We start from the raw sequence: 12,785 nt of genomic DNA, 5'->3' as shown, positions 1-12,785 counted from the left end.
GCCGGGCCGGGGGTTGGGTCGGGCAGTGTGCGGTGAGTCGGTGGGGCCGGAGATCGGGCGGCGGGGCGGTGCCTACTGTCAGCGGCGGGCTGGGGGCCTGCTGCGGGGGGCGGCGGCTGCGGGGGGCGGCGGCTCCGCGGGGCGGCGGCGGAAGTGGGCCCGCTGTGAATTGCTGCTGCGGAGCGCGGCCTGTGGCGGGGCGCAAGGTGGGCAGCTGCTCCGCGGGCTGATCGCCGGCCGTGGGACCGTGTGCTGCCGCCTCTGCGGAGCCGCAGGAGTGCGATTGGCGCCGTGGCGGGGTGTGGAGGGAAAGGGGGCAGGACAGGGCTGCCTGTCCTCTCGGGCCACCCGCGCAGGGGTCGGAGCCCGCGCACCGGGGCTGGGTCCGCCAGCCGGGCCCCTGCCGGGAGGGCGGAAGGCGGGTGCGCGGCAGAGCGGCCGTTGCTCCGGGAAGGTGCTTGAGCGCCCTGCGGCGCTGGCCGGGGGGGGTGTCTGGGGTGACCCCACCTGCTCCCCGGCAGCAGGAGCCCAGGCCGGGGGGTGGGTGTGCGCGGAGCGGGGTTGCGTTTGGCTCTGGGTGGGATCAGAAGGGAATCTGAACCTGAGTTGCTGTTTGGAGTTAAAGGTTTCAAAATCTCTCGGGGTCATTTGCCGTTCACCTCGTTCAAACGCTCCTCCTAGCCCACGTGGTGGAAGGAAGGCATTTTGAGCCCAGGCTTGGCCTGAATCCTGGTAGGAAGCACACACTGATTAGCAATTAGTCTTAAGACTGCCTCGAGAGCAAGCCGGGCCCAACGCAGTCCGAGGTGTGTGCTGCAGGGCCACCGTGCTGGAGCAGCCCTGGGCAGCTGTGTGTGAGGAACAAAGCATTGTGAGGAGCTGCTTTGGGGTCCACGTCCAATTAGGAAGAGTGTTTAAGATCTGGCAGCCAGTTCTGAGCTTGCTGTTAATTTCACTTAACTTGTTTCTCATTGAAAGGGTGGTGCCTGAATTATTTTGGACAAAGTGACTCTTTAGTACAGTGATCACAGTGGTAGCTGTTACTCTGTCAACTACCTGGCTGAGGTCCAAGGAAGGTCAGATCCACCAGAACATCAGGAAGGTTTCTGATTTCTTTTCAGGTCCATTGTTGCTATTTAAGAAGTATAATTTACCAGCTTGGGCACTCTTTTATGACTCATTGCTTTACAAAGGGGTATTCAATGCAGAGCAGTAATAGTGTCACCAAAGTACTTTGCAACCCTGTGTAAGCATTCGGTCCTTAAGCAGTGCAGTTTTAGGAAAATGTAAGATTTTTTGGTACCTGAGCAAGAAGACTCAAGCCTTGGCCAATCCCTACATGAAACCGTGATGAACAAGTACGAGTTATGTTGATATCTGAACTTTTTGCCTGTGTTGGTATCTGAACTTGCTCTGTTCTTCAGCTTTCCTGGCTGTTTGAAGTGGAGCGCTGAGCTCTGGCAAGCAGGGCTCTGGCTGGGCTCATCCTTATGAGCTCTACCTCTGCTTCAGGGAGAGGTCAGGGAAGTTTGTTCTTTCTGCTTATGCTGGCCTGTCCTTGCAGTGCTGGGTAAAGAACTGCCTGGGTGGCTGGGCCAAAGGGGTTGTGGTGAATGGAGCCAAATCCAGTTGGTGGCCGGTCCTGAGTGGTGTTCTGCAGGGTTCAGTACTGAGCCCGGTTCTGTTTAATATCTTTATCAATGATCTGAATGAGGGGATTGAGCACACCCTTAGTAAGTTTGCAGGTGAAACCAAATTGGGTGGGAGTGTTGGTCTGCCGGAGGGTAGGAAGGCCATACAGAGGGATCTGGACTGGCTCGGTCATTGGGCTGAGGCCAGTTGTATGAGGTTCAACAAGGCCAAGTGCCGGATCCTGCACTTGGGTCACAACAATCCCAGGCAGCGCTACAGGCTCGGGGAACAGTGGCTGGAAAGCTGCCTGGCAGAGAGGGATCTGGGGGTGTTGGTTGACAGCGGGCTGAACATGAGCCAGCAGTGTGCCCAGGGGGCCAAAAAGGCCAACAGCGTCCTGGCTTGTATCAGGAATAGTGCGGCCAGCGGGACCAGAGAAGTGATCAGCTCCTTGTACTCAGCACTGGTGAGGCTGCACCTCAAATACTGTGTTCAGTTTTGGGCCCCTCATCATAAGAAAGACATTGAGTTGCTGGAGAGAGTTCAGATGAGGGTGATGAGGCTTGTGAGGGGTCTAGAGCACAAATCCCTTCTCTAAATGCCTTGTTTATGTGCCCTGTTGCTGTTCAAGAATTAGAACTCCAGCTGGGCATGCAGCAGCACTAGACCGGATGCCAAGTCTGAACTCTCAAGACATAATCAAGTCTTTATTATCAAGCACATATCTATGTGTCAGGAGAACTTTGTTGGAAGAGGCTGAGGCATTTGGGGTTATAAGCATTGCCAGGGATTGGTGGAAGCTTAGCAGTGTTTTTGAAGACCTGTATTTTGGACTGAGGTACCAGATTTCTTCGGTGAGTCCAGCCAACACAAAGGAGTTTGGTGAAGATGGCCAGGGATGCAGTCTCTCCTCTCACTGCTGTGCTATTTATGTGTGCCTCTTCATTGGTGTCTTTAGAATTATGGCCAAAGTTTCCATTTTGTGGCTCAATTACATACTGTGCAGTCTATGCAAGAAGCATGTAAACAGACAGCGTGTCTGCCTGCGCAGGGACCCCACCTCCCTAGTAGCTGCTACTGCAGTGACGTATGTACACCCCCACGCAATCCCTGCAGCTGCTACCTCTGCATGCTGATGAGCAGGATGGGCTTTTCAACATTAAAATGGAATTACTGGGAGCTGGTTGGTACATCGCTTGCCTACACACCTGTAACAGGTCAAAATGTAGTTAGTATTACCACCTGTAAATTAAGGACTGTGGGTGAATTAGATTTTTTAAGATCCTTCTGCAAAGTTTTCCTCACAAAACTGTTTTTTTTTTCTTCATGAATCAGTTATTTCAAACCTTGCGTATGATCTTAGCAGCATTTTGCATGCAGGTTACAAATACTTTATCTCTTGAGAATGAAGTGTCATGGAAGAAACAAGCAACCTGTTTTGCAGACTCAGGGTAAGGCAGACGTGGTTTATTTCTACACCAGCAGGACAGAACACAGAGAGACAGAGGTTCATGTTCTATTGATTTTAAAACAAAAATATTAGGGCTTATATAAATGTACAGCAGACAAAACCTGTCTTGTGAGGGGGCCTGATGTGGCACAGCAGCATCTGCGTAGAAGGAAACTTTGTTTCAGTAGATGTCAGTAACCAAATCTGACATTAATATTGTCATGACAGATGTGTAGAAAATAGGAAATTGAGAAAAATACTGGAAAATGAACCTGCCAGGGAGAAAACAGAAGAACAAGCTTCCTTACCAGATTGCTTGTTCTCCAGCATTCCCCCGTGCCTCTCCTGCACAGCAGACTGCAAAAGGACAGTGAATTATTTATTTCTGTTAGGGTGCAACCAGATGAAGTAGTTTTCAACTGAATATGCTCTGCATTTTGTCAGAGGTGATTTATCTTTTATATCTAATAAGATTTGTAGCTTTTTGGCTATGACCTGCAAACACTGAATCTCATCTTTGTCCATCTGAAGCCAAGAGTGTGCTTAGGTACAGCCATAACTCAAACAGTGAGTGCTAGTGAGCTCTGTAAGCAAGTGCACCCTTACGCTCTAAGCAGACATAGAACTGAAGTAGAAAACATCTTTATGTGAGTTATTCACAAGTGTGTATAAGGTAAGGCCCTCCTGTAATATTTTATCACTTTTGTAACCAGAGGTTAAAAAAAAAAAAAAAAGCATTGCTTAGCATCAGCAAGCCTTCCGGCCAGCAGAACAAGAGTAAATCTTCTGAAAATAGAAGTGCGGGAAAACTTCTAGCATACCCCATTTGTAGCTTAATTCTGTAAGAAGCATGAAAAACTGTTAAAAGCAATTGCATTGCCCACTGGCACAGGGCACACGTTGGCTGACACTGTGGTGACAGACAGCACAAGCAGTTTAACAAGCATGTTCCAGGCTCCATGGAGGAAGAGGCCTGGAGGTCACTGTTGGGAGAAGGCAGACAAATACAGACTCCTGGTTCTTGGTGTGTAAGTCTTCCTTTCCATACCTACCATATTTTACAATGGAACAGAACTCTGCATGAGAATATTGCGGGAAAGTAAAGACGTGGGAAAGCAAGATGTCTGGTTCCAGCCACCTGGATGATAAAGGAAGATCAACACTAACGTGACCATCTGCACAGTCAAAGAAGAAATTGTACTAACATAATGAGATCATAGCACCTAGTCGAAATATAAAGGGCCTTGGACGGGTTGTGCTGAAGTACGTTTCTCATAACTGTAAAGAGTGATAGCCCAGGCTCGTGAGAATGGTATCTCGGGCCGGATAACTGCCCCCAAGTACATGTAATGCGTGAATGTCCTTGAGCCTGGTCTGTGGATGAGTGGGAACGTAACTGAAACAAGCATAACACGAGTGTGGTGTGGTTTTAATAACAATTATTGCTAAAACATCTTAGTCCAGGCCCGTATCTGTAAATCCTATAGATTGTCAATGGCTAATACAGAAGGCCTCAGCCTGGCTCAGCTTTCTGCTCTGCTTGGCTCTGCGCTCCTTCCTGAACAAGATCTCTGCCTGTGTGTGCATCTCTGTCTGCATCCTGGTGTGCATCGTTCCTCATCACCACAAATGTTTTATGTCCTTGCTTGAGAAGTGACTGTTTTCCCCTGTGGGCTCCTGGAAATGCTGATATTTGCTGTTAGCACAGGGTTTTTTAAGAGCTGGCACAGATGTTCGCAATGATCATGACCTCTTGTGAGTCTCACATTTGTACACAGCATGACACAGGAATTGATTTTCTGTAGTTTATAAGTGACTAAAGTGATCTATTTTTTTCAATTTGTATATGAGATAGGAGTTTCCCATTGGCAGAGAGCCATGTGCGATTTTTTTGTAGGGAGGGGCTAGAGACCTACGTAATCTCAAGGCAAAGCTGCTGAGAGCTTAGAGTGAATTACACCAGCTACGAGGTAAGGTTTTTGGATTTTGGACATGCATAGGGAAATAGTGTACCTGAAACTAAGGCAGTGACTGGGTTTTATGGATTAAATGTTTGTAGGTACATTTTTACCGACATTATTGTGTCCATCAAATGTTAAATTATTAATCAACTGCTTTCTAGGTGAACAGATTTAAGAACAAGAAAATTAAATCTCAGAATTGTGGAGTGCTTCCTCTCACCCTTGTCTCCCTGTTGTAGGGAAGAGGACGTTATTTACAAGGCGAATATATTTTTGGTAGCCATTTGCTTGTGCTGCTGTTAATGCTTCAGCTTTATCGTTGACATGATGTTAATAACTGTGAAGCCGTTAGAAACCAGGCACGTCTACGTGTTTGCTGCTGATGTGCACGCACTGGTTCTGAAGCGGGGGGCTGAGAGTCTGTCTAGAAACCGTTATTGCTTTAAATTCTAGCAAAGAATTAAAATTAACCAAGCAGATACTGCACCTTGGTTCTGTCTGTGGTAAAGGCAAATCTACCGTTACCAGAGTCAAAATCAAATTCCACATCTTTGGGTGCTTGCCTAAAGAAATAAGAGGAGCAGGGAGCGTTGCAAATGAGATTGAATGCTTACGATGGCGTAAAAAAACCCTAAACCCTTTATATCACTTTATAATGCAGCATAATAGCTAGTGGAGAAAACACAGTAATTGCTGATTTTCTATTGTATACCTGGTTGAACAGTAAACTGTATCCTGAGATAATGCCAAAATAAATAGAGCAGTATATCTCGCACAGCGTTCTTTTTGGTCAGCGCAGAATGCTTTGGGATTCCAAGAGGTTTTAATTTGCTTGTTTTCTGACACAGGCCAATTGCAGAGTACTGCTTAACTAAACTACTTATGCAAAAGACATCTTAAGGCAAAATGACAATGTGTAGCACCTCAGTATAGTTTTGTACTATACTAATTTGAAGACATTCTTCGACCATAAATTGGTTTCAAACAAGGCAACTTTGAACAATGCTTAAGAACCAGTTAAAGACTCAAAGCCAGCATTCTGAATCCTTATCTTGCAAATCTTACTTCTTTATTTCGAACAGTAGGAAATCAAGCACATAGAAACATGGCTGCGAAACCCAAGCTGCACTATATCAATGAACGAGGCCGAATGGAACCGATACGGTGGTTACTGGCAGCAGCCGGGATTGAGGTTTGTCTTTCTTTTTTATTCTAGGAGTGTGTGACAAATACATATTTTCACTGTTCCATATAAAAAACATGAATGACTGGAAGTTTCAGGCTCTGTCTTTAGGGCATTGCTGACCAAGCCAACAATGACCACCCGCTTACCCATAAGCAGGAGGGCTTAGGCTTCCCATTTTACTTCCAAGCATCATGTGTCAAGCCTACCGGTAGCACCATAAATGCCTCTGCCCTGTAGCTAGTGACAGAAAAAAATTATAGTCACAGAAGAAGAACTTCTGATCACAAGGGTCCAGGACTTTTAACTCCAAAGGCCGCCAGTTAAATCCCAGTGTTCAAAATAGCAAAAAATTATTATGCCTATTAACATGCAGCTCATCCCTGAAGTTACTGAATATCGTTAAAAAAACCAGTAATTGTTTTTACCTCTTACAATTTCTGATATTAAATGGCAGAGGGAGTGACTTAAGTGCTGTGAGTTTTTGTCATGGTGATGGGCACTGTGCAGAAAGCCTCATGGGGCACATCATCTCTTCTCTTTGTCCTTTTTCCAACTTGTGGCCAAGGACCTATAACACAGTCCTGCTTGCAATGTGAATTTACTTATCCCCTCCTCTGCCTGCACCATCTCTTGCCAGCACCGACAACAGAAGTGGCGCGGTCCTCGATTGCTCGGCAGACAGTTTTGTGCTTTTTCAGTCACCTCAGCTTTACAGAAATCTTGCCTGCACAAAAATATGAATCACATGGGAGAGGGAAGAGGAGACAATGTGACAAAGGCAGAAGAAATTTTTAAAGATATTGCTTCCCCCAAACACAGCTCTTTGTGTTCTCACTGTCTCTTGCAAAGCAGAAGCCATTGATAAAACATGAAACGTGCAGTGACAACGTAACTTTTCTTCTCTATTTCCTGCAGTTTGACGAATGTTTTGTGAAAACAAAGGATGACCTGCTGAAGTTAAGAACGGGTGAGTTTCCTTCACTTGTTGATATTTTTTTAATAATAATACCAATAGCTGCCTTAAAAAGCCTACAGAGTCTTATGTCTCTTAAAAAGAAAAATGAGATTAGATTGTACATGGGGTAACACAGCTGCACCCTGCAGTGTTACGTGGCATCATCCACCCAGTTGTTTCAGACTTCACTGAATCACAGAAGGGCTGAGATCAGAAGGGACCTCTCAAGATCATCTGCCCCAACCCCCTCTTCCAGCAGGACCACTCCACAGTCTCTCTGGACAGCCCATGTCCATGTTGAGTAACTCTCACAGTAAAAAAGCCTTTGCTGAAGTCCAGGCGATTGACTCTCCTGTGTTTCAGTTTGTGACCATGCCTCCCATCCTGCGACAATACAGATTTTTGTCATCAGGTCGTCCTGAAATTCATTTGTGTTTTAGGTTGCCGACAAAGCTTTTGTGTTACAATCTGTATGAAGCCAGAGTTCCACATTTCTGAGCTTAACCTGTACCTCCGATGCATTCCTGTTTCCCATGGCAGCTTCTCACTTTGCTGTCTTTGTCTTCCATCCTGTGCACGTGACACTCACATTATGAGAGGAAGTGGAGAGCGAGGTACCAATCTCTTCTCCCTGGTATCCAGTGACAGGACGCGTGGGCATGTTTCAGAGCTGCACCAGGGGAGGTGTAAACTGGACATTAGGAGGCATTTCTTCACCAAGGGGGTGGTCAAACAGTGTAAGAGGCTCCCTAGAGTGGTGCTTGATATTCCAAGACTGTCACTGTTTAAAAGGCATTTGGGCTATGCTCTTAAAAACATGCTTTAACTTTTGGCCAGCCCTGGCGTGCTCAGGCAGTTGAACTAGATTATTGTTGTAGGTGCCTTCCAGCTGAAATTATTCTGTTTACTCCAAAGGAAATTACATGTCTGTGTCGTTCCAGTCCACTTGTCTTTTCAAAGATGCCCGAGCCAGGGTTGGCATTTGCAGTCCTGCTCCCCTTTAGGAGAAATGACTGGATCCCCCTTCCAGCTTTCAGAGAGTTTTTTGAGACACAAGCCTAAATGAAAAAGGGCCCTTAATAGCAAGCAATGTCTCTGCATGCTTGGCATACACTGGAAAACTTCTTTAGTTTGAGAGTGCCGGAACACTGACCGGAACAGGCCGTCCAGAGAGGTTGTGGAGTCTCCAGAGAAGGAGACCTGCCTGGACACATTCCTGTGCAATCTGCTCTGGGTGAACCTGCTTTAGCCGGTAGGTTGGACTAGGTGATGTACAGAGGTCCCTTCCAACCCCAACCATTCTGTGATTCTGTGATACAAAGATGGATGTAGCTGATCAGTTGAGTCCAGAGATATGATTCCATAAGGAAAATACTCTGACTTGCTTCTCTGATCCATTCCTGGGGGTATTTTGTCTTCTTCCTTGCCAGAATAAGGCTTCTGCAGACCAGTAAGGGATGTACATGGCTCCAGTCTCACACCAAGTGATGTTTGGCTCTTGTCAAATATCAATATTTCCTGCTTCACGCCTGTACAGATGCATGTCATTGTGTAGAGTCAATACAGTAGTCACAAATACATTATGTGCATTTATATTCTCATCATATGTTTTCCAGCCCTTAAAGAGTACAGATTTCCATAATACCAAAGCATGACAGAAAACAGGTCATTATAGGTGAGATCCTTCAGTTCTTCCCATCTGTATTAACCTCCATGAAAATCATCTGAGTTAGGGCTGTGCGGTGCAGGACTTGTCCTTTTTCACTGTCCGACTGCTGAAAGTTCTGCACTTGGCTGCTTCCTCAGAATTGAAAAAACTTTAAGTTATTAACATGTCCCTGAAAGGTGGTTCTTGGTTTCATGGTAAGCATTTTCCATCCGTGCTATGGGAATGGGGAAGGTTGCCACCAAAAGGGTTATCAAGCCCTGGAACAGGCTGCCCAGGGAAGTGGTTGAGTCACCAGCCCTGGGGTTATTTGGAAGACATGTAGATGTGGTGCTGAGGGACATGGTTTAGTGGTGACTTTGGCACTGCTAGGTTAATGGTTGGATTCAAGGATATTAAGGGTCTTTTCCAACCTAAATGATTCTATGATTCTATGTTTCTAATTAAAAATAGTATGTGTGGTTACTTTGCCAAACACCCACTAATGGTTCTCATTCAGAGACTGAATGTCTCCTTGTCTTGTCCTCTTTTCCCTAGATGGATTTCTGCTGTTTCAGCAAGTGCCCATGGTGGAGATCGATGGGATGAAGATGGTGCAGACCAGAGCCATCCTCAACTACATAGCAGCAAAGTACAACCTCTACGGGAAGGACCTGAAGGAGAGAGCCCTGTACGGTAGCAGTACCACCTTTGTTTGTTAGACTGCAGTCCGTCCTACCTCTCTGTGTAACACAGGAATATCCCAGCTCGCAGTGAGATTCAGGGTGACAGAGCAGTTTTTCACGTGGCACGTGCTGACTGTGGCTGCAGGTGATGTTGCAGCAGCAGCTCAATTAGGTGGGCAGGATGGAGCAAAGGAGTTCATGAAGGCCCAAGGTCAATACAGTCATCAGATGAAAGCAGTTGGGAGTACAGAGGGCAGACTGTCTCACTGGCACAGCTTTGCGCTTTCTCCTGCAGTTGTCAGCAGCAGGGATTTTCACCACATCAAGTTCAGAGAAATGTCTTTGATGGAAACAAAAGCCTTCTCTCTAATAACAACCAGTAATCAGAATTAGAATTATTAACTGGTGATTAAAGGACACGACTCTGAAGGCATGTGGTTTCACTTGAAGTATTTTGAAATGCCTCAAGTTAATTAGCACAGGTTAATATATTTTAGGATCTTGTTTAGGAACTATATAGACCCGCTGTGTAACTTGCCGTGTCCGATTGGACTTCTAGCACAAGTTTGGAGGACACACATGCCAATTGTGTACTCAGGTTCAAATAAACCCACTTCATACAGGTAAGTATCGCTTGTAGTGAAAAATGGACATGGTGCAGTCCTCTAGTTTTTGGTGAGGCACTTGGCACTTGTCTTTTGTCACACTCTCCCTTTTCGCCCCGAAGCTACTGCAATCGGGGGGAACTGCTCCAAGCTGCGCATGCTGGATAGAAGAGGTGGAGAGTGAAGTTATTGCTGGTAGATGTCGTGCTATTCAGACCTGCTGTGTTTGACTTGACCAGCTGAATATCTTCATTTCAGAATTGATATGTACGTGGAAGGATTATTTGATCTGAATGAGTTACTCATGACCTCTGATTACCTACCAGCGGATGAAAAGGAGCAACAATTAGCCACTGCTTTGGACAAGGCCGCAAACAGATACTTCCCAGTCTTTGAGAAGGTAGGTGACAAAGATGTAGCAGCTTAGTTAATATTGTTTTCCTGAAACTCCATCCTGGATCTACACGCTTTTATTGAGTAAAACAGGGAACAAAATTTGCCACTTTAAGATATAAATGCTATGTTTTTTGTGAGACTGGGACAAGGATGGAGACAGCACGCTACAGAGAGGACACACAGCACTACAAATCTGGGAGAGATGCAGAGCTGCAAAACTCAGGAAACACTGAGCCCCCAAACGTCCATGTTTCCGTCTGGACGTTGCTTCAGACAAAAGACGCTACAGCATCAGCTTTTACATAAAGTTTGCTCCTAGTGTGCAGAACTCCCTGTACCATACATGCTGTGTAGTGCCTGACAGCTTCTTCTGTAGTAAAATGAAGAATACATTAGCTGGGTGTCAAGACCACGAGGCACAAGTTACATGAGGAGAGCTCTCAAGGCAGTATTGCCAAAACTCAAGAGGAAACAGGTGAGAAGTCATGGAGCTGCCCATAATTTGAAAGAATCCAAGATACTCTTACTATACCCTGTGCTGAACTTAAGCCTGATGTAAATTTTGTAGGCATTTGCACAGATGGTTTTATCCCATAAAGTTTAGCTTTCAACACAGCAGCGCTGATTCCATGAGCTACAGAACTGAGGGCAAGAGAGATACAACTGAGCTGCCAGAAAGCGCAAAAGAGAAAGGATTGGTAAATTATGCAAGGATGACAGTGTGGTCAGATCATTGCTTTGCACTACAGATGTTCTTACTGCATTTTCTTCTTTCAAGGGTAACTCCATGGCGTTTACGACCTTGCTTTGAAGAAAAACAAAAAATCACATCTGCTTCTGGTTCTCTGTTTTTAGGTTTTGAAAGACCACGGACAAGACTTTCTTGTTGGCAACCGGTTTAGCAAGGCAGATGTGCAACTACTTGAAGTCCTTTTAATGGCAGAGGAACGCAAGCCTGATATCCTTGCCCAATTTCCTCTCTTGCAGGTAACCGAATGGACAGTTTTAATGGACAGTGAATCAAAGCCGAACCACTGATTTAAACTGGCTGAGAAATATGGGGGCGTGGGAGGGTGAGGAAAGAAATGAAAGACAAAACCAAACATTCAAAGTACTTTTAGCTGGCCCCAAATACTGACAGTTATTGCTACTTGCTGTCACTGTAGCCACAAAAATGTAAGAGGGTGAAGCATGTAGATTCTTTTGCAGGATCAATGCACAATGTTAGTTTTAGAGCATGGATAACATTTAAATGTCTGACAGTTACCGTAGTTCTTAAGCACAGTGCTGTTTTGGTTTTGTTTTGTAGAGTTTCAAAGCAAGAATAAGCAATATCCCCACAATAAAGAAATTCCTGCAGCCTGGCAGCCAGAGGAAGTCACTGCCACGACAAGAAGATATACCAAACATCATGAAAATTTTCGAGTGAGCAGCAACCTAACCCCACAGAAACTCTATTTCATTGTCTTTGTGTTTTCTGAAGTGAATTTTTGATCCCTCCTTCCTTAGCTACAGCACTGCTTTTAGCCTACCACAAACATTTCCAATGTAAATCTGCAGGAGCATGCCAGCAAATGAAATAGTTCACTGAATTAAGGGGTACACTGGACAACAAAAATGTCTTCAATTACTTAATAGAATACCTGAAATAAAGTCTTACTATTGACAATGAAGACCAGTTTGTTTCATGACTTCTTGCTGCTGCTTACACACCTAAGGGTTCTCTGGTTCTGTCTTCCTGGCATTCCCAAGAGCTGCTGGAAAATGAAGAGACTTTTTAGCCCAAACAGTGGGTGATGCATGTGTTCTGGGAAATGCCAGGCAGAGCCTGCAGGTTCTAGTTTCATAGGGATGACAGCTTTGGATTCAGCTTTCCTCTGAACTTGGAGTACACTGGGACCAGAGGCCTTACTGCACCTCTGTTTTGTCACTAGACATTTAAACTCTTGTAGCTTCACCAATATTTCCTTTCACAAAAGGTCTAATACAGAAGCTAAAAGCACTTTGCACCACTTTGTTATGTCACTTTATATTAAACTCAGTGAAATATAAGTTGCATGTGAGTTGTACCTTATAATCACTTATATCAGTCTCTACTACTGAGAGGATAGCAAGACAGTTGAACACATAAATATGTGTATTATGTAAGACGAAATCAACAACGTATGCAAATGCAACAGCCAGTACACTAAAACCAACTAATGGTCTAGTAGTGGCAGTTTTAGGGTGGGCAAACTCAGGGCACTAAAACTCTTGCTAAGGCAAACAG

The 12,785-nt window shown here is 45.4% G+C and overlaps 1 protein-coding gene across 5 annotated transcripts; it reads left to right on the top strand.

The window, feature by feature from the left end:
• On the top strand, window positions 1–12,158 carry LOC308039294 (glutathione S-transferase-like). 5 transcript variants are annotated; one of them, XM_080342520.1, is made up of 8 exons: window positions 148–206; window positions 4,980–5,052; window positions 6,126–6,235; window positions 7,145–7,196; window positions 9,388–9,520; window positions 10,379–10,520; window positions 11,372–11,503; window positions 11,826–12,158. In XM_080342520.1, exons 3-8 carry the CDS (start codon window positions 6,149–6,151, stop codon window positions 11,943–11,945), a joined length of 666 nt encoding a protein of 221 aa, XP_080198646.1. In that variant the 5' UTR covers window positions 148–206; window positions 4,980–5,052; window positions 6,126–6,148; the 3' UTR covers window positions 11,946–12,158. The 5 variants fall into 5 exon arrangements, with proteins under 5 accessions (XP_080198647.1, XP_080198645.1, XP_080198646.1 ...); XM_080342521.1 differs by lacking the exons at window positions 148–206; window positions 4,980–5,052 and adding an exon at window positions 1–32 and having other exon boundaries at window positions 6,129–6,235; XM_080342519.1 differs by lacking the exons at window positions 148–206; window positions 4,980–5,052 and adding an exon at window positions 1–32.
• The last annotated feature ends 627 nt before the right edge of the window (window positions 12,159–12,785 follow it).

This window comes from Nesoenas mayeri, assembly GCF_963082525.1.
Source record: "Nesoenas mayeri genome assembly, chromosome: 3".
NCBI lineage: Eukaryota > Metazoa > Chordata > Aves > Columbiformes > Columbidae > Nesoenas > Nesoenas mayeri.
This window is presented reverse-complemented; position numbering and strand designations above follow the sequence as displayed.